Raw genomic sequence first — 20,175 nt, 5'->3', positions numbered from 1 at the left:
GAACAATATCGGCAAGATTTGTGATGAGGGATTGTCACACACACCCTGTCTAAGGCCCAACATTAGTGACCTTTGACCTGACTAATGCATACTTGGACATTGAAAGTGATTCTGCAGTGATTTTGTTCTTGCCTTCTTTCAGTAGATACATACCTCCACCAAATTCACAACACATATGGAGTGTGGTATTTGTTTGTTTGTCCATATATTATTTGGTTAGCAGCAGGTTACCTTCTGATTCATGGGGATCATGGGCTGTGGCATTATAGGCTTCTGGAGTGTGGACAGTGCCAAATAAACTATCTTTATCTAGATCCTCGCCAAATTAGAATGTTTTTTTCCCTTGGCCCATGTACCTTTTTACTATGTTTTAGGAACATTTTTTGTTTTTGGTGTAATGTTGCAAGCTGGATCTGTCTTATTTTATTATTGTATTATGAATGCAGTGGAAACAGATGATAAACAACAAGAGCTATTGACACATTTGTTTACAAGCAATGTTGTGTTATGCAATTTATTCTCAATAAAAACGGCCCTATTGGATCTGTTAGGACAATCCCCCTATTTATAGTAAGATAGGCTGCTTCCAGCAGACGGTCTTGGTCTAATTAGTCCAACATCATCAATCATACTGTCATTGTTAATTGAAGAGATCAAAGCTAAAATCGAGTGTTATGCTTCAACATTTGTTAGTAGTCAATTCTTGCACAGACAAATACAAAATGGTACTCAACCAACATTTTATCAAAAATTATAACCTAAAAGTAGTGCAAAAAGTATTATCCTTGAAGTTATGTGTCTTGATTAAGCATTAACTTGGGTTTACTTAATGTGTATCAAAAAGGTATCACTGATGGGCGAAGATGTAAACTTGAATGATTACAGTAGAACAAGAAAATGACATAAAAAAAGCGATACAGGCTTTTCTGTCCTGGCTGCTCAGTACAACGTGGCCAGGGCACCAATAAGCAGACAATACCGTATTTCCTCAAATAGACATATTGCCTCAAATGGCTAGATAGCCATAGTATAACAGAACATATGTACCAAATATGGACTCAAAGTTCCACAGTCAAGATGACAGACACCACAGAAAGTGATTGATCCTGATCTAATTTTTTGGCCTCAGATCTGATCCGATTTCGAATCTTGATCCGATACTCTAACAATAGATTCTAGAACTGAAACTGCTTTGCAGCAAGTAACAAGAGTATATACAGTAACATTTTTATAAAGCTTATCTTACTAAATATAGAATTAGGTTTTTGTTTTTACAATAATAAAAATTACCCCCCAAAATGATTTTGTAATAAGAACAAGAAAAAAAAATATTGATGTAATTATTTTAATATTGTTTACATACTCAAACTATACTATGTACCAATAGTATTGACATCTGGATCGATTACTACTACTTTACATTGAAGCCTTTATGGAAAACTGTAAATTGTTCTTTGAGTGCAATAAGACAAACACAATGTGTTTAATGCCCTTTAATTTATATTTTAACCTTCTAAAATTGTTCTTTGAGTGCAATAGGAAACATGTTTATTGTATTGTAAGATTTTCTGTTAAAATAAAGCCAAAATTGAAATGTTTTCGTAGTTCCCTTTATTCGGAAAAGTATCAAAAATTATCGGAAACATTTTTGGTACCAAATTATTGGTATCGGGACAACCCTAGTAAGTGTGTATATATGCAAATATGTCTGCATATGCATATATGTATGCATGTGTATGCATATGTACATTTGTATGGATGTATGTTATGTATGTATATATATATATATATATATATATATATATATATATATATATATATATATATATATATATATATATATATATATATATATATATATATATATATATATATACATACTGTATGTATATATATTAGGGCTGTCAAGTGATTACTTTTTTTAATCAGGGTCTTTTACAGTGATTAATGTCACCACCTGCTGCCACCTTGTGGTTTGCATTCAGTTTTCCTTTGTTTGGCGCAGTTGACCTTGTTTGTGCACTTCATTTCTCCTTCCCCTTAGAGTTCCTGTGTTCTCATTGTGGGCGGAGTTGTGAGACGTGCACAGCTGCTCCCAATTTACCCGGGTGCTATTTAAGCAGCACCTTGGCAGCTGAATGGCACTCGGTGATTCCACTCCTCGGCTCTCCACACCTGATGACTTCCATGCTTTGTGTTTTTGCTGCTTGTGACCCTGGCCACTCCCGGTGCCATACAGCTTGGTGTCTACGTCGGAGGTAGTACGTCTTGCAACTCCGACCCAAGTTTGTTTTATTTTCATATATACTAGTTTTTGTTTTCTCCACGGGGCACATTTTGCGTTCTCCTTTTTGCACCGTCGCCTTTATTCCCTCCTGTGAGGAGCGCCTTTTGTGAGTACGCAACTCTAGTAAAAGAACTGTTCGACTCACCTTCTGTCTGCATCCTTGGTTTCCTCTCAAATTGTGTTATACAGAATTGTGACAGAATCACAGAGTCATCTATGGAACCCGCAGATGAAAATCCTGTTCGGCTGGCTCTCAGGGCTCATGGCCAGCAAATAAGCCATCACACACGCACCAACACTGGTGCAGGAAATGCACACACGCATGTTTTTCCCTCACCCGCTCCCAGGCTCAGAGGTAACTCAACCTGCAGCTGGAACCTCTGGTTCTTCCGACGCCTCGACATCGGGTTTTCCTACCTGAGAGCCCAGCATACCACATCCATCCAGGTATGAGGGGGACTTTGGACAATGCAGACTTTTTTATACCAGTGCTCCTTAGTATTTGCACAGCAGCCTCAGTCGTACGCGACGGACTCCGCCCGTGTGGCATATATGCTCAGTCTACTGGCTGGAAGAGCAGCACGCTGGGCTATCAAGATATGTGAGAGCAAACCAGAACTTCGTTCAAGTCTACCCCTGTTTTCTGCTGAACTGCGCAGCGTTTTTGATCACCCTGTGAGGGAACGAGAGGCAGGCAGCCACCTCCTCGCTACTCGCCAGGGGTCCTCCTCTGTAGCCGACCACTCATTCTCCTTCCGGATTCTGGCAGGGAATATTCCTGGCTAGCCTTAGCCCCCGCATCCAAGACGAGCTGGCTGCCCGTGACGAAACACAGACCCTCGAGGAGCTCATTTCGCTCTCTATCCGATTGGACAACCGCCGACGAGAGCGACATGCCCAGAAGGTGAGGGATCCTCCGTCCACCAGATGGCAATCACCCACCGGGTCCACACAATCACCGTCCAAGCCTCAGGGAGGGTTGCTTCCGCCTTCTGACTGCAATGCCCCGGAAGAGGGGCTAGAGGGGGCTATGCCCATGCAGCTGGGTGGCAGCCGCCTGTCATCAGCAGAGAGGAGCCGTCGGCTGAGGTTGCGGTTATGCCTGTACTGTGGAGCTGCGGACCACGTCGTCGTTCGCTGTCCTGTGCGCCCTACTAGGGGCCGTTCTGCTTCGACCGAAAATCTTCCTCGGTCAAGATTACCACCTTGGCCGCCTGCCCCTGCGTCAACATCTGCATCTTCTTCGCTGGTGGGAAGACTTCAAGTGGAAGGTAGTCTGTCATGGGAGAGGGGGAGTCGTGCCCTATTAAGGCACTAATTGACTCAGGGGCATTATTGACAGTGGGCTTGTTGAGTCTTTAAAAAATCCCACTGTGTTTGGAACGCATTAAGACTGTTAGCTCACTTGACGGACGTCACCTGGCTAATATTACGCATCAGACACACGCCATATCCCTCCTTATTTCTGGTAATCACCGTGAGGTGGTTTTCTTATAATGCCTTCTCGTTCAGCACCCGTAGTTCTTGGCCTTCCATGGTTGCAATGTTACAATCCCAGCATAGATTGGACCACACTAAAAATTACTAATTGGAGTATTTTTTGTCATAATCACTGTTTGCGCTCCGCTTCGTCTCCTACTAAGCCTGTAACTCTTCCTAGTCTTCAACCCCCTGATCTTTCATTGATTCCTGAGGAATATCATTCCCTTAGTGATGTTTTTTGTAAAGACCGGGCTACGTCGCTACCCCCCCGGAGGCTGCACCCCTGCGCCTTCTTCTCCAAACGCCTTTCACCTGCAGAGAGGAACTATGATATTGGGAACCGAGAGCTTCTGGCAGTGGTCCTGGCCCTACAAGGATGGAGGCACTGGCTGGAGGGTGCCAAACATCCGTTTATCATTAAGACGGATCATCGTAACCTAGCCTACCTCCGCTCTGCTCAACGCCTCAATCCCCGCCAGGCTCTATTCCTCACAAGGTTTGACCTCTGTATCACCTTTCGCCCAGTGTCACTCAATGGTAAACCTGACGCCTTGTCGAAGATTTTCTCTCCCCCAACAGAAGACACTCCTTCAGAGACTCCCCATCTCCTGCTGGATGCCCCCCTGGTCGCCTTTTTGTGCTGAGAACCCTCCGTCCAGAAGTCTTGTCTTGGGCTCACACCTCCAAGATTGCCTGCCACCCAGGTGCCAGATGCACTGAGTTCCTACTCACTCAGCGGTTCTGGTGGCCAACAATCCACACTGACACGAAGAGATTTGTGGGTGCATGCCCTGTCTGTGCCAGGAGCAAGGCACAGACAGGCTCCTGCGGGGTTGTTGCAGCCCCTTCCCATCCCCTCTCGTCCATGGTCGCACATTACTCTGGACTTTGTCACAGGTCTACCCATCTCCAGGGGGTTTTCTGTCATCCTCACCATTGTAGACCGATTCTCTAAATTCACACACTTTGTCCCCCTTCGTAGACTTCCCTCCTCCCTGGTAACCGCCAAACTTCTGGTCACCCATGTGGTTTGCCTTCACGGGATCCTCATGGATGTGGTGTCAGACAGAGGTCCTCAATTTTCATCTGCTACATGGAGATCATTCTGCAACCTGTTGGAGGCCACCGTCAGTATTTCATCAGGATACCACCCACAATCTAATGGACAATCTGAAAGAGCCAACCAGGACTTGGGGGCGGCCTTGAGATGTGTTTGTCACCAACATCCATCATTGTGGTCCATCTTTTTCCCTTGGATGGAGTATGCCCGTAACACTCATTTGTTCATCTACTGGCCGGTCCCCTTTTCATGTGGTGCATGGGTTTCAACCTCCTATATTTACCTCTCAGGAAGTAGAGTCCGCAGTCCCTTCCGTGACTGCCTTCCTCCGCCAGGTGCACAGTGTGTGGCGTGATACCCGTGCCGCCCTGTCTCGCACTGCCAGACGAAACCAAACCATGGCAAATCGTCATCACAGACCAGCCCCCGACTACAAACCCGGCCAGAAGGTTTGGCTATCATCCAGAGATATTGCACTGCCAGGAGAGTCGAAGAAACTGGCACCAAGATTCATTGGACCATACGAGGTGAAGCACATGATTACTCCCGTCACAGCTCGACTCAAGGTACCCAAGTCTTTCAAGTCATACCCAATCTACCATGTTTCCCGCCTGAAACCCATCGAGTCGAGCGACCTTAGCCCTCCATCAGTGTCTCCCCCAGCTCCTCTGCAGGTGGAGGGTCATCCGGCCTTCATAGTCAACACCATCCAGGACGCCAGGAGGCGAGGCAAGCGGGTGCAGTTTCTGATCGATCTGGGTTACCCCCCAGAGGATTGCTACTGGATCTCTCGTTCCCTTATCATCGATAAAACACTAATTACCGATTTTTATCACAGATTTCCTGAAAAACCAGGAAGTCCGCCAGGTGGCGTCCGTTGATTAAGGGGAGGGGGGATACTGTCACCAACTGCTGCCACCTTGTGGTTTGCATTCAGTTTTCCTTTGTTGGTGCAGTTGACCTTGTTTGTCACTTAATTTCTCCTTCCCCTTAGAGTTCCTGTGTTCCCATTGTGGGCAAGTTGTGAGACGTGCACAGCTGCTCCCAATGTTTTCTCCACGGTGCACACTTTGCATTCTCCTTTTTGCACTGTCGCCTTTTGTTCCCTCCTGTGAGGAGCGCCTGTTGTGAGTATGCAGCTCTAGTAAAAGAACTGTTCGGCTCACCTTCTGTCTGCATCCTTGGGTTCCTCTCAAATTGTGTTATACAGAATTGTGAGAATTCATAATGATTAATCACCGGTTATATATTTGCTTGCATAATTAAAAGATTAAGAAAATACACAGATATTTGGATACAAATGCAATTTGGTAGTCAGAATCTCATAGAGGAACTTTCTTTATTATTTTTCTGAACTGCAAGTCACTGATTTGCTCAAACCTTGGTGACAGTAGGTATAGTAAGAATTAAGTGCACATTTGAAAAGTATTTGCAATAATACAGCAAACTAGGTACAGAGATGTACAGTAAGGAACGAACCATAAAGTCAAGAGTGCAAATGATTTGCGCATGCGTTAACCACTGCAATTCCTGCCCTTTGATGGTCTCCGCTCTGCTCCCGCAACAGAAGAACAACTGACTGCCTGTGAATGCTTTGGAACCGGGGAGAGACTCACAGCAGGAACTGTCACTGGTCATTGAAGACACTACTACTGCATTTTAGAGTCTCCAAGACACAAAAACGTCTCCAATAACACCGGAAAAAGTCGCTGGATTTGTCGCTTGTAGCTGTTAACAAAAACTCACCAAGAGGATTGGAAAGTCACCAGATATAGCGACAGAGTCGCCAAGTCGACAACACTGCATGCAGTGGCTAAACATTTAGAAAAATAATTGTTTTAACTTACGTATCTGTGGTGAACGCAGGTAAACTTCCGCCAGCATAATTTGTTGTTTTTTGTTTGCTTTCCTAGTGTGTAAATGTGAGTGTGAATGTTGTCTGTCTATCTGTGTTGGCCCTGTGATGAGGTGGCGACTTGTCCAGGGTGTACCCCGCCTTCCACCCGATTGTAGCTGAGATAGGCTCCAGCGCCCCCCGCGACCCCAAAGGGAATACGCGGTAGAAGATGGATGGATGGATGGATGGATGGATGTCCAAGTAGCATTCTCCAAAACCAGTAAAGTTGGCACGTTGTGTAAAACGTAAATAAAAACAGAATACAATGATTTGCAAAGATTCAACTTATATTCAATTGAATAGACTGCAAAGACCATCCATCCATCCATCCATTTTCTACCGCTTGTCCCTTTTGGGGTGGCAGGGGGTTGCTGGAGCCTATCTCAGCTGCATTCGGGCGGTGGGCGGGGTACACCCTGGACAAGTCACCACCTCATCGCAGGGCCAACACAGATAGACAGACAACATTCACACTCACATTCACACACTAGGGCCAATTTAGTGTTGCCAATCAAACTATCCCCAGGTGCATGTCTTTGGAGGTGGGAGGAAGCCGGAGTACCCGGAGGGAACCCACGCAGTCACGGGGATAACATGCAAACTCCACACAGAAAGATCCCGAGCGCAGGATCGAACCCCAGACCTTCATATTGTGAGGCAGATGCACTAACCCCTCTTCCACCGTGCTGCCCAAAGACTGCAAAGACAATATATTTAATGTTCAAACTGAGAAACTTTATTTTTTTTTGCAAAAAATCATTAACTTAGAATTTAACGGCAGCAACACATTGCAAAAACGTAGGCACAGGGCTATTTTTTACCACTGTGTTACATGGCCTTTCCTTTTAAAAACACTAAGTAAACGTTTGGGAACTGAGGAGACCAATTTTTGAAGCTTTTCAGGTGGAATTCTTTCCCATTCTTGCTTGATGTACAGCTTAAGTTGTTCAACCGTTGTGGTATTTTAGGCTTCATATTGTGCCACATATTTTCAATGGGAGACATGTCTGGACTACAGCAGGCCAGTCTAGTACCCGTACTCTTTTATTATGAAGCCACACTGTTGTAACAAGTGGCCATGGCATTGTCTTGCTGAAATAAGCAGGGGTGTCCATGATAACCTTGCTTGGATGGCAACATAAGTTGCTCCAAAACCTGTATGTACACTACCGTTCAAAAGTTTGGGGTCACCCAAACAATTTTGTGGAATAGCCTTCATTTCTAAGAACAAGAATAGGCTGTCGAGTTTCAGATGAAAGTTCTCTTTTTCTGGCCATTTTGAGCATTTAATTGACCCCACAAATGTGATGCTCCAGAAACTCAATCTGCTCAAAGGAAGGTCAGTTTTGTAGCTTCTGTAACGAGCTAAACTGTTTTCAGATATGTGAACATGATTGCACAAGGGTTTTCTAATCATCAATTAGCCTTCTGAGCCAATGAGCAAACACATTGTACCATTAGAACACTGGAGTGATAGTTGCTGGAAATGTGCCTCTATACACCTATGTAGATATTGCACCAAAAACCAGACATTTGCAGCTAGAATAGTCATTTACCACATTTGCAATGTATAGAGTGTATTTCTTTAAAGTTAAGACTAGTTTAAAGTTATCTTCATTGAAAAGTACAGTGCTTTTCCTTAAAAAATAAGGACATTTCAATGTGACCCCAAACTTTTGAACGGTAGTGTACCTTTCAGCATTATTGGTGCCTTCACAGATGTGTAAGTTACCCATGCCTTGGGCACAAATACACCCCCATACCATGCTGGCTTTTGAACTTTGCGCCTATAACAATCCGGATGGTTGAAATGTGGACTCGTCAGACCATAGAACACTTTTCCACTTTGCATCAGTCCATCTTAGATGAGCTCGGGCCTAGCAAAGCCGGCGGCGTTTCTGGGTGTTGTTGATAAATGTCTTTCGCTTTGCATAGTAGAGTTTTAGCTTGCACTTACAGATGTAGCGACAAACTGTAGTTACTGACAGTGGTTTTCTGAAGTGTTCCTTAGCCCATATGGTGATATCCTTTACACACTGATGTCGCTTTTTGATGCAGTACCGCCTGAGGGATTGAAGGACCGTAATATAATCTCTTACGTGCAGTGATTCTCTGAACCTTTTGATGATATTTCGGACAGTAGATGGTGAAATCCCTAAGTTCCTTGCAATAGTTTGTTGAGAAATGTTGTTCTTAAACTGTTGGACAATTTGCTCATGCATTTGTTGACAAAGTGGTGACACTCGCCCCATCCTTGTTTGTGAATGACTGAGCATTTCATGGAAGCTGCTTTTATACCCAATCATGGCACCCACCTGTTCCCAATTAGCCTGTTCACCCGTTGGATGTTCCAAATAAGTGTTTGATGAGCATTCCTCAACTTTTGTTAGTTTTTTTTGCCACTTGTACCAGCTTTTTTTAAACATGTTGCAGGCATCAAATATAAAATTAGCTAATATTTGCAAAAAATAAAATGTTCCAGTTCGAATGTAAATGATCTTGTCTTTGCAGTGTATTCAATTGAATATAGGTTGAAAAGGAATTGCAAATCATTGTATTCTTGTTTTTTTTTTTACGATTTACACAACGTGCCAACTTCACTGGTTTGGGGTTTTGTAAAAAGTATTGAGGATGTTCTGCTTTCTTTTGGCCTTTCTTGATAACACTGTTTAGGATGTTCCATGTTGCTTTAATGTTATTTTTGTTTTTAATTAGTAGTCGTAATATTCTTTCTTACTTTTACGTAGAGTCCGTATTAAATTATTGTATGTTTTAAATTTGTGTTCAGCTTCTTTTGTTCTTTGTTTGATAAATTGTTATAAATTGTATAATGTTGTTTTCTTTTTGCTAACTTTCTGCAATGCTTTTGTCAACCATGGTTTTTCTTTCTTTTTCTTTTAGTGACTAGTCTTAGTGGACAGTTTTTATCATACAGTGAAAATACTTAAAAATATTTCATCATTTATTCACATCAGTTGTACAATTTTCTTTTTTCCCATGTTTGTTTTTTTAAATAATTCTTAAAGGCCATAATAATTTTTTTGTGTGTAATCTTTTGTATGATTTATTAATATATTTTTTTGTCTTTTTATTGTATATTGTGAAGACCGGAAGATGATCAGTAACATCAGTGAGTAACAAACTACTCTTTGTTTTGTTGTCAAAGTCATTAGTGAAAAGTCATTAGTGAATAAATTGTTGATTAAAGTGGCATGATCTACTGTTATTCTGCTTGCTTTAGTAATTTTTGGATACAGTTTCATTCAGTTCATTATGTTTATGAAGTCATCAACTGCTCTCTGCTTATTTGGGTTCAAGATCAATGTGGAAATCCCCACATTTAAAAATGCGTATTGGTTATCTGCAAAAGTTGCTTTGATCCAGTCTGTGCATGTCACTACTTGACTTTAGTGCTCTATATATGCAGTGATGCATTATAATAAGTTATCAATAGCAAGACACTTTTTTTTAAACTACTTCAGAGTTCAGTTGTTTTTTAACATACACTGCTACTCCACCTCCAGTTTTTTTATTCCAGTTAATATAATTAGGTTCATATCCATCCAATTCCGGTATCCATCCAGGTTTCTGGGATCATTATTACTGTAGCGTCCAGAAGAAGTGCACACTAAGTCTGACGCTCTTTTTAAACTTTTATTGAGCAACCTATACTAACACAGCTCAACTTATCTTGTTCCTTCCACACACATGTCTATCCTCATTCCTTATTTTCGCAACAACAAACGCTTCCTCCTTCTTCGCTAATCACCTTACTGGCGTGGTGCGTTCACAACAATGGGAATTCTGAATATCACTCACTCAAGAACACAACATCAACCTCAGCAGGTCGTTACATTACTTTAAATGTGTATTCAAAATGTCTTCAATATAGTTTATTGCTATCAAAGTTGGCATACATGCTTCTACTGTTAAAGTGAATATATGATAGTCTATCATCTGTTTTTATGTTCCTAGTGTATTGGTCCTCTGTGTCATGTTGGCAGTTGTTGCTAATTTTGTGAATGAAGTTGGTATCTGGGTCTATGTCATTCACCATACCAACATGTGTTTGGTTTGTTTGTTGAGCAGTTATTTGGAGTGTGTTGCTGTGTCCTATTGGGGATGCTGTTTCAAGGTACAGCCGGCAGGGGGCGCTCTTGAATGGAGTTGTTGCTTGATGTTGCTTCATCGAGGAAGTGGGTAAAGTGTCTTGCCCAGGAACACAACGGCTGTGACTGACGATGGCGGAAGCTGTATCTGAACCAGGTACCCTTAGGTCGCTGGCACGGCCACTCTACCATCTGAGCCACCGCCCTAAAGCCCCAAAATGAACCAATAGCAGGTTGGCCAGCGTCCCAAAGGACACATCTTCAAATTATTTCCGAAAACAACAAATTCCTCCTGTTGTGTCGATGTATTTGTTGTCGGCCCACTTGGTAGACTAATTGGACGTGGATGTAAAGGATTTATTGATCAGTTGCATTGCAATGACATCGCACAGAGTGAGTGTAAAAGTTATTTTGCTGACACAGCAGAGGTCTTGGGTTGGCTCAAAGGATTTTGGTGGTTGCAAGGTATTCTATGTTTCAATATTTGGAAGGAAAACAGCACATGCAGAGCCAGTAACAAAAATATGTGAGCCTTTCTCCTGCTGAAAGCTGACTTTTATAAAAGGATCATTCCAGTGGTGAAATATGTCTGAGCGCTGAGGTGAAGTGAGGATAAGGTGTTTTTGAGTGCTGATTTCATGACAGTAACTACAGAATGGAGGTTCCCCAGACACATCACATCACCTTGACAACTGACAAATCTGTGATGATGTCATCAGCCCCACTAATGAAGAAGGCATTGCTGGCTTTCCTTGTGAGGAATTCCTCACGTGCAGAGGGAGCACATGGATAGAATGTAGCAGTGAGAAGTGGCCCCGCGGGTGTGTTGGACCATAAAGTTGAATTATGGGACTCGAGTCAGTGACCATGAAAGCTGAGCCGCTTAACCCACCCGGCAACACTTTTGTAAGGCGTGTACAGGAGCTGGAAAGTGAGCTCTGTAGAGGAGCTGCTCCATTATAGTGTGGCTTGCTGCGGGATAAAACTACTGTACCTTTGTCAAATCGCTTCCAAAGTAATACCAAAGAGAAGCTTCATCCTGGAAGGTCCAGAGTTCAGGAAGTACTATAGTTTAACAGCGTCACTGACAAATGACAAATGACTCCATCCATGAGAGCCAAGTGCAGAGACATATTTTCTGTGCATATGGTTTGTGTCTAGCTGCTGGAAACAATAAAATTTTGGTTCTGGAGAGCAGGTGGAAAAAAAAAGCTGAGAAAGAAAAGAAATGAGAAATGCAGCTAATCTTCTATAACCACAAGAAATAAAGGCCACTTTTTTCTCTAGATCTAATAATCTCTCTTCTTGGGGATTTTCTGTCTTGTCGATACTAGCCCAGTGCTGCCCGGAAGTGCTTCAAACACACACATGTTGTGTGTTGTCTTTGGAAATTCACTCATATCACAAATCTTTTTCCTCGCCTGTTATTTGAATCAAATGCTGAGACTTTTAAGTCCTGGATTTAGAAACGCTGAGAAAGCTTCTTCTTTTTTTTTTTCTTTTTTTAGATGATCTGGCTGGGTCTGTAGACTCGAGACAGACAAGATAAACACATATCAGTCCCCCACAAACACCCTTGGTCTCCCAGTGTCAGGCTCAACCGAGGTCAAACTTTCACAGACACAGCAGTACAAAAAAAGTCCTTCTTGAGTCTTTTCGTTTTAGGGTTCCTTTACAGTAGGAAGGGGGATTCGTATGGCCCCATTTGTCATTTTGTTTACCTGACACATGAATTGTGTTAAATATCTTGAAATGTGTTTTTTGCAAGATTATTTTTGACCACAGCGTCAGTTCCTATGTAAAGTGGCGCTTTCCATCATTTTCACCAGACTGCACTGCAAAATGATTAACCCCTCTCCCCTTCCTGTCACTCGAGATCACCCAGGAATGGAGCTATATGAATCCCTACCCTACTGTACATGAAAACAGTCTCTTAAAATGGCAGCAAAACAAGCTCACTCACTCAAACCTACCAAAAAATGACGTAGAGTAGCATGTTTTACTCCTGGTACTCCCTAAGCTCTGGAACAGCCTTCCCCTCCACATTAGGTCAGCCCAGAGCCTGGGGGTCTTCAAAACCCTCCTTAAGACCTACCTCTTCTCGCTGGCCTTTGACCCGAGCTGAGTCCGCCCACTAGGCCACCATTTCTAGCCCCCCCCCCCACCCCTTCGCTTTAGTTGTATTTTTCAATTTGTCGCACTTTTATTATTATTATTTTTATTCTGCAAATTTTTAAACTTTTTATTCGACCCCTTTTACCGTATTGCATTTGCACTATCTTGTTTAGCAGATTCATTGTTTATGTTCTTTGTTTGTTTTTTGTTTTGCTTAGTTTTTTGTTTCTTTGTTTGCTCCATGCTTTTTTAACCTGTAAAGCACTTTGGTTCAATCTAAAAAGTTGTTGAAAATGTGCTATACAAATAAAGTTGACTTGACTTGACTTGACTTGGCTGGTTTTTATCGGAAACCCTTTTTTGAGTATACTTTTGTAATGTAAATCTGTGGCTCACATTTGAACCAATACAAAATGGCCACACATGTGCTAACCAAGATACAGTAGTACCTTGGTTTTTGTTACCGGTAATCCGTTGAAAACTGAATTGTATGGAAACTGAAGCAAATTGTCACAACACATACATTTTTTAGATCCAATTGATCCATCCCAAACCACCAAAATTATTAACATGAAACACATTTTATAGAGAATAATTATAGTTTTGAAAGCAGAAAACAATGTGAAATAAATGGATGAATTAACATTTAACATCACTCGTAACTTAATTGAAGACATTTGCTGGAGAAGCTGGAGAGAAGCAGATAGGGAGGAGAGGAGAGAGCCGCACGTTTTTTCTTCAAGTGCACCTACTGTATAAGGATTTTCGTCTTTTTTAATCATAAATGCTGTTACTGTGTTCGAAACTTATATTAAACAATGTCAAAGCATCAAATCATAAAGTTTATGTTAGGCATACAGTTTTAGATGCCTCTGAGGTTTTTAGTGATGCAATGATATTACAACTTCATATTGTGGTAATTGTGACCAAAATTATCAAAGTTATTATCATTACTGCAATATTGTTGAATGTGTCCAAACATAATTATTCACACACTGAAATCTTTTCACCAAGGTATATGTTTTAAATAACCACAATAAATTGAATGCATAAAAAAATGCATGTTTTGTGTTTATTAGCAGCTCTTCTTTTTGTAAGTTGTGGAAATTGAGGAGTACTCCAAACTTGTCATTCACCTCTCCAAGGCTCTGAAATCTCTCATCAAGTGAAGAGATGGCTGTATATGCAAATTAGATTAGATTCAATTTATTGTCATCATTACAGTGAAATGCTGAATAGCAGAATGCAAAGTAACAGTATAATATATTATATGAGAATGTTATGTTATGATTATGGGACGGTGTGGCAAAGTTGGTAGAGTGGCTGTGCCAGCAATCGGAGGGTTGCTGGTTACTGGGGTTCAATCCCCACCTTCTACCATCCTAGTCACGTCCGTTGTGTCCTTGGGCAAGACACTTCACCCTTGCTCCTGATGGCTGCTGGTTAGCGCCTTGCATGGCAGCTCCCGCCATCAGTGTGTGAATGTGTGTGTGAATGGGTGAATGTGGAAATACTGTCAAAGCGCTTTGAGTACCTTGAAGGTAGAAAAGCGCTATACAAGTATAACCCATTTATCATTTATTTATCATTTATCTTTAACCGAATCACAGCAGTGCTCAAATTAAAAAAACAGCATTCCCTCTCATGTGATATTGCTTAATTAACATTAATGATGTGCACTTTAACAACTAGGCTTAAAACTATACCTAATATATAAAGGAGTGGAAAGGTGACTGTTACCTGCAGGGCAAACATTAGCTAACCAGAAGGCAATAACAATGTAAACAAAAAACACCTGCTTAAAAGATCTAATACAAATGTCCCTGAGGAATGTAAGGTGGGAGTACTGTAATTACCTAACGTTACATTATTATTTTCCATAACAATTTAGCCCCCTCCACAATATTAACCCGACGTTAAAACAGAACTAGCTATTTATTGATTAGCAATTGCTGAATCATGTAACATTAGCTTAATGCTAAAAAGCCAGGTTACTATCACATTCTGTAACAGACAAATAATTTCATGTAGGCTAACATTACCTACCTGCTACCTCTGTGTTTTTCTCATTTCTCCTCCTCTTCTTTTCTCTTTTTTCTTCCCTGGGCACCTGACAGTTTTGGCCGTTTTGACATCTTGTGTTGATTTTTTGATATGGTGATGTACAAAAAGAGTCATGATACGGGAAGGGAGGGGGCGCACCGTGCGGGGTGGGTAAATGTTGTAAAAAATAATATTTCTATTAAATAGGCTTTACTTTGCATTTTAATTAATGTGGGATTATTTTTTGTATTTAGAAATAATAGTACCAACTTTTTTTATTTTTTTATTTTTATTTTTTTTCTCCAACATTTGTGGCCCTGGCGTGGCGCCCCCTGATGGACGGCGCCCTTAGCATTTGCCTATACGGCCTATGCCACGGGCCGGCCCTGCGTGTGATCTCCTAACACTGCGTGTGCAATTAAAAAGTGGTGCAGACCCCCTTATTTAAATGAGGATTGTGTGTGCATACGGGGCTTTCACCACTGTGCAGAACATTTTCTGCAAATTCATGTTGCTCCTACCTGTGTGCAATGTGTTGAAACAGCAGCACACATCTATAATCTGTAACACCTTTTCGGAATCGCAATCTAGACTACAGAAACATATGCACTCTTGACACTTTATTCTGTGCGCGAGGCTATGGATCTCATCACCAGGGCATTTGTGCGTCTGAAATGACTCAAACGCGAAGAAAAAAAAATGCACAATGAAAGACATCTAAGTTGTATGAGATATGTTATTGTAATATATTTCCTAAATAAAAAAAAAAATAATGACATTGAAAAATATCCGTCAGCAGACACCAACAGGTATCTATTGAATTTTTTTTTGTTTAAGCCATCCAGCAGCAATAACATTATAAAGGGAAAATGCTAAATAGACGATAGGTTTAAAGGCCTACTGAAATGAACTTTTTTTATTTAAACGGGGATAGCAGATCTATTCTATGTGTCATACTTGATCATTTCGCGATATTGCCATATTTTTGCTGAAAGGATTTAGTAGAGAACAATGACGATAAAGGTCGAAACTTTTGGTCGCTGATAAAAAAAAGCCTTGCCTATACCGGAAGTAGCGTGACGTCACCGAAAGAAGGACTCCTCACATTTTCCCATTGTTTACAATGCAGCGAGAGAGATTAGGCCCGAGAAAACGACGATTACCCAATTAATTTGAGCGAGGATGAGAGATTCGTGGATGAGGAACGTGAGAGTGAAGGACTACAGTGCAGTGCAGGACATATCTTTTTTTCGCTTTGACCGTAACTTAGGTATAAGGGTTCATTGGATTCCACACTTTCTCCTTTTTCTATTGTGGATCACGGATTTGTATTTTAAACCCCCTCGGATACTATATCCTTTTGAAAATGAGAGTTGAGAACGCGAAATGGACATTCACAGTGACTTTTATCTCCACGACAATACATCGGCGAAGCTCTTTAGCTATTGAGCTAACGTGATAGCATCAGGCTCAAATGCAGATAGAAACAAAATAAATAAATCCCTGACTGGAAGGATAGACAGAAGATCAACAATACTATTAAACCATGGACATGTAACTACACGGTTAATAATTCCCAGCTTGGCGAAGCTTAACAATGCTGTTGCTAACGACGCCATTGAAGCTAACTTAGCAACGGGGCCTCACAGAGCTATGATAAAAACATTAGCGCTCCACCTACGCCAGCCAACCCTCATCTGCTCATCAACACCCGGGCTCACCTGCGTTCCAGCGATCGACGGAAGGACAAAGGACTTCACCCGATCATCCGTGCGGTCGGCAGCTAGCGTCGGCTAGCGCGTCTGCTATCCAAGTCAAAGTCCTCCTGGTTGTGTTGCTACAGCCAGCCGCTAATACACCGATCCCACCTACAGCTTTCTTCTTTGCAGTCTTCATTGTTCATTAAACAAATTGCAAAAGATTCACCAACACAGATGTCCAGAATACTGTGGAATTTTGAGATGAAAACAGAGCTTTTTTGTATTGGATTCAATGGGGTACCAATACTTCCGTGTCAACGATTGACGTCACGCGCATACGTCATCACATATAGACGTTTTCAACCGGAAGTTTAGCGGGAAATTTAAAATTGCACTTCATAAGTTAACCCGGCCGTATTGACATGTGTTGCAATGTTAAGATTTCATTATTGATATATAAACTATCAGACTGTGTGGTCGGTAGTAGTGGGTTTCAGTAGGCTTTTAATATTTTTCATTTCTGACAGTCCAAAATGTTGACACACACATGTAGGACGGAGGATTCTTGTTTGTCCATCATCTGTCTGTGCAGCGCGAGCACTGTCTCTGCAGCCGTGTGCGGAACTGGCAGTTTGCACGTCCTTCTGACACGTGATAAATAAAACGCAAAAAATTGCTCCCAAAACGATGAGTGTTGATAAATCACAATGCGTGTGCTGAATAATTACATTAGCATTTTCTTCTGGTGTGGCCGTTTTAATGATCAGCATATATTTTGCATATTAATGAAGACAGACACAAAATGGATTGCACGTCTTACTCTGCTAACTTAATAGACGCAATCCACTTTGCACACGTTTAGTAGATCAACTTTTTGTGTGCTATCAAGTTTGCACATGTTTTAGTACATGCAAACCTTTCGTAAATCAGGCCCTTAATATTTTATCCTAATAGCTAAGCTTTTATTGTTTTAAATATTGCTTTGTACTGTATCACTTTAAAATGTAATCCTTGTGTTGTCCTCATTTCCTGTATACACCCCGTGTCCTCCGGGTCAAAAATGACCCGTCCTCACAAAATCCCTAATATAAGCAGCTTAATTGAATTTAAACACCAAATTTCATCTTGCTTGAAGAAACAACTTGTCATTCACCATAAAATGTGTGAATAACTGAGTTTTCCCTCTTCACTTCATTTCTATACCTTAAGAAAAGCAAAAAAATGTGTGTTTTGAATGCATTTTTATCCATCCCAATGGCTCAGTTTCTTTCTTTTCTTTCTCCAGTGAACCATTGAAGACAATGTACAATACAAAAATATGAAAAATAACATGACCCATTCAACTAATTAACTAACCCTAATTGGCACATGTAGAGCAGTATGCAAGTGCGCAGCCTTTGCAGATATATTTCTTACACTTGCAGCACACAGTATGTGTTTTACAATCCTTCTATTGAGGGCAGAACTGACATATCTTCCTCTTACTTGCCCTAGCTGGGGAAGTGGCTGTGGTAGCTGGATCCTCAGGTTGATCAGGAGCTCCTGGACTCTGAATAGCTTTTACAACTGCTGCTGAGACATGCTTCCTTCTTCCAATGAGTGGAATTACAAGTGCCTTTCCCAGCTTCTCCAGGAACACCCTCCTCTTGTTCTGCTTACGAGACATCCAGGTCAGGTTGATCTCTCTCTAAATCACAAAGGCATTGTAGGAGGAAACATCAATGATGTTGTGGAAGATGACCAGGGGCCAGCGGGCAGTCATACTTCTGCAGCTGTATGTTCCAATTACCTTATCTAGGTTGTCCACACCTCCCTTGTTGCGGTTGTAGTCTAGGATGATGACTGGCTTCCTGTCCTCACGATCGCTAACGTTACCATCTGTGTGCAGTGTGCTCAGAAGAACTACATTGTCCCAGACCTCTCTTATGGCTGCAAGTTTGTCTGTCACACGTCTTGCTGGTCTTGACTCACGGTCACCAAATCGTATCAGTCTTGAGTAGGTGTGAAAGAGTTTGAGTGGCACTGTGGCTCGGAAAATTGGCCTTCCACTCTCTGCATCCCATAGACTAGTTGCAGCCTCACCTCGGGACCTGTATACACCGGCTAAGATTAGCAGCCCTAAGTAGGCCTGCAGGTCAGTCTGATCCATCTTTTTCCAGCTGTCTCCATATTTGCGAAAACCCTCCCAATTTGTTATCTCCAGGATAATTTTTTCAATTGCTGGTGTGATAAACAGGTAGAATGTAGAGACAATGGCATGGGCATGGGAAATGGCATACCTTGTGGGTCCTGGGGTCATCTTTATGATGTTTTGTTCTGCCTGCCTGCCTTGATGGTCATAGGCTGCTGAGGACCATGTTATGTTGCCATTTTTTGAAAGGAAAGTCTCTCTTTCAGCTTCAGGGTTTTCTTCTTCTGAAGATGATTCATCATGCTCTGGATTGTATTCCTCCCCATCTTCTTCTTCTGATACATCCTCCACTTCCTTTTCTGAATCAGAGTTGTCTTGCTGGACATCTGAAAAAATCAGCTCTAGAGCCTCTTCAGCGGTATAACGCACACTCATTGCTTCAGCACAGACAGAATTTGAGGCCCTGTGATCTGCAGCACCTTTAGAATCTCTGGAAATCCACAGAAAAAGAGCTCTGCTACCGATGGACTATAACAAGTAAAACATTGTAACATTCTGTGATGTATAAATAACGCTGTGACTTTGATTTCAACATTTTGTGACTCACGGGTCATTTTGACCCGAAGACCACCTTTGTACATTTTTTTGTACAGCTTACATGGAAATGTGAATAAAAGCAACATTTCACCTTTTCTACTGTTGGTGCCAATCTAGGAAAAGTCATACAATTTAAAGTTAAAAAAATATTGTTTAGGGGATTTTTTGGGGGGTTTTAACACAGTGGCGGGTCAAAATGACCCGAGGACAACAGGAGGGTTAAATGAGAAGTGCATGACAAATAAAATCTATTATTATTATTATTTATTATTTTTGGCGGGCTTTTGTCCTACTCTGTTCAGTTGTCCTTGAACACATCGTATAAACATGTCTGTCTTTTTTCCTCAGAGGAAAGATCGATCCCTGTGAGAGACAGCACAATTGAACGTGGTAGTTTGCTCAGACAGCAATGTGTTTATATAAGTTTAGATTGGGGTACGTATGTTGTTTCTTCAATCAATCAATCAAAATGTATTTATATAGCTCTTAATCACAAGTGTCTCAAAGGGCTGCAGAAGCCACAACGACATCCTCGGCTCAGATCCCACACCAGGGGAAAAAAAACTTAATGGGGAAAGACGTTAACGGCTCTTGTTTTCATGTTAGCATTCAAGTTAGCGAACTGGCGCCAGTTAGTCTGTGGGTTTGTCAGAGTGCAGTTATCAGTTATTATCGTTTTTTGGATAATTTTATTTTAAAACGTTAATACTAACTGTCGGGAGTTTTACCACGGATATCATTACCGTTTATTGTT

General features: G+C 41.6%; 2 protein-coding genes across 3 annotated transcripts in view; one reads left to right on the top strand and one right to left on the bottom strand.

Moving 5' to 3' along the window:
* Positions 1 to 20,175, top strand: part of fsip1 (fibrous sheath interacting protein 1) — a 118,133-nt gene that overhangs the window by 93,059 nt on the left and 4,899 nt on the right. The window contains exon 10 of one of the 2 annotated variants that reach the window (XM_062042243.1): positions 2,045 to 2,173. The exons of the other annotated variant lie outside the window; for it this stretch is intronic. Coding sequence (XP_061898227.1) covers positions 2,045 to 2,119 — 75 coding nt within the window. The 3' untranslated portion in view covers positions 2,120 to 2,173. Of the gene's footprint in view, positions 1 to 2,044; positions 2,174 to 20,175 lie in introns of those variants that run through there. 2 annotated transcript variants of the gene reach the window in all.
* On the bottom strand, positions 18,036 to 19,259 carry LOC133647160 (uncharacterized). Its single transcript, XM_062043303.1, has 2 exons — positions 18,483 to 19,259; positions 18,036 to 18,380 (listed from the first exon to the last, which is right to left on the bottom strand). Exons 1-2 carry the CDS (start codon positions 19,257 to 19,259, stop codon positions 18,144 to 18,146), a joined length of 1,014 nt encoding a protein of 337 aa, XP_061899287.1. The 3' UTR covers positions 18,036 to 18,143.

The sequence above is a fragment of the Entelurus aequoreus genome, linkage group LG03, assembly GCF_033978785.1.
Source record: "Entelurus aequoreus isolate RoL-2023_Sb linkage group LG03, RoL_Eaeq_v1.1, whole genome shotgun sequence".
NCBI classification, from domain to species: domain Eukaryota; kingdom Metazoa; phylum Chordata; class Actinopteri; order Syngnathiformes; family Syngnathidae; genus Entelurus; species Entelurus aequoreus.
The sequence above is the reverse complement of the archived record's forward strand: the minus strand, read 5'-3'. Positions and strand labels throughout refer to the sequence as shown.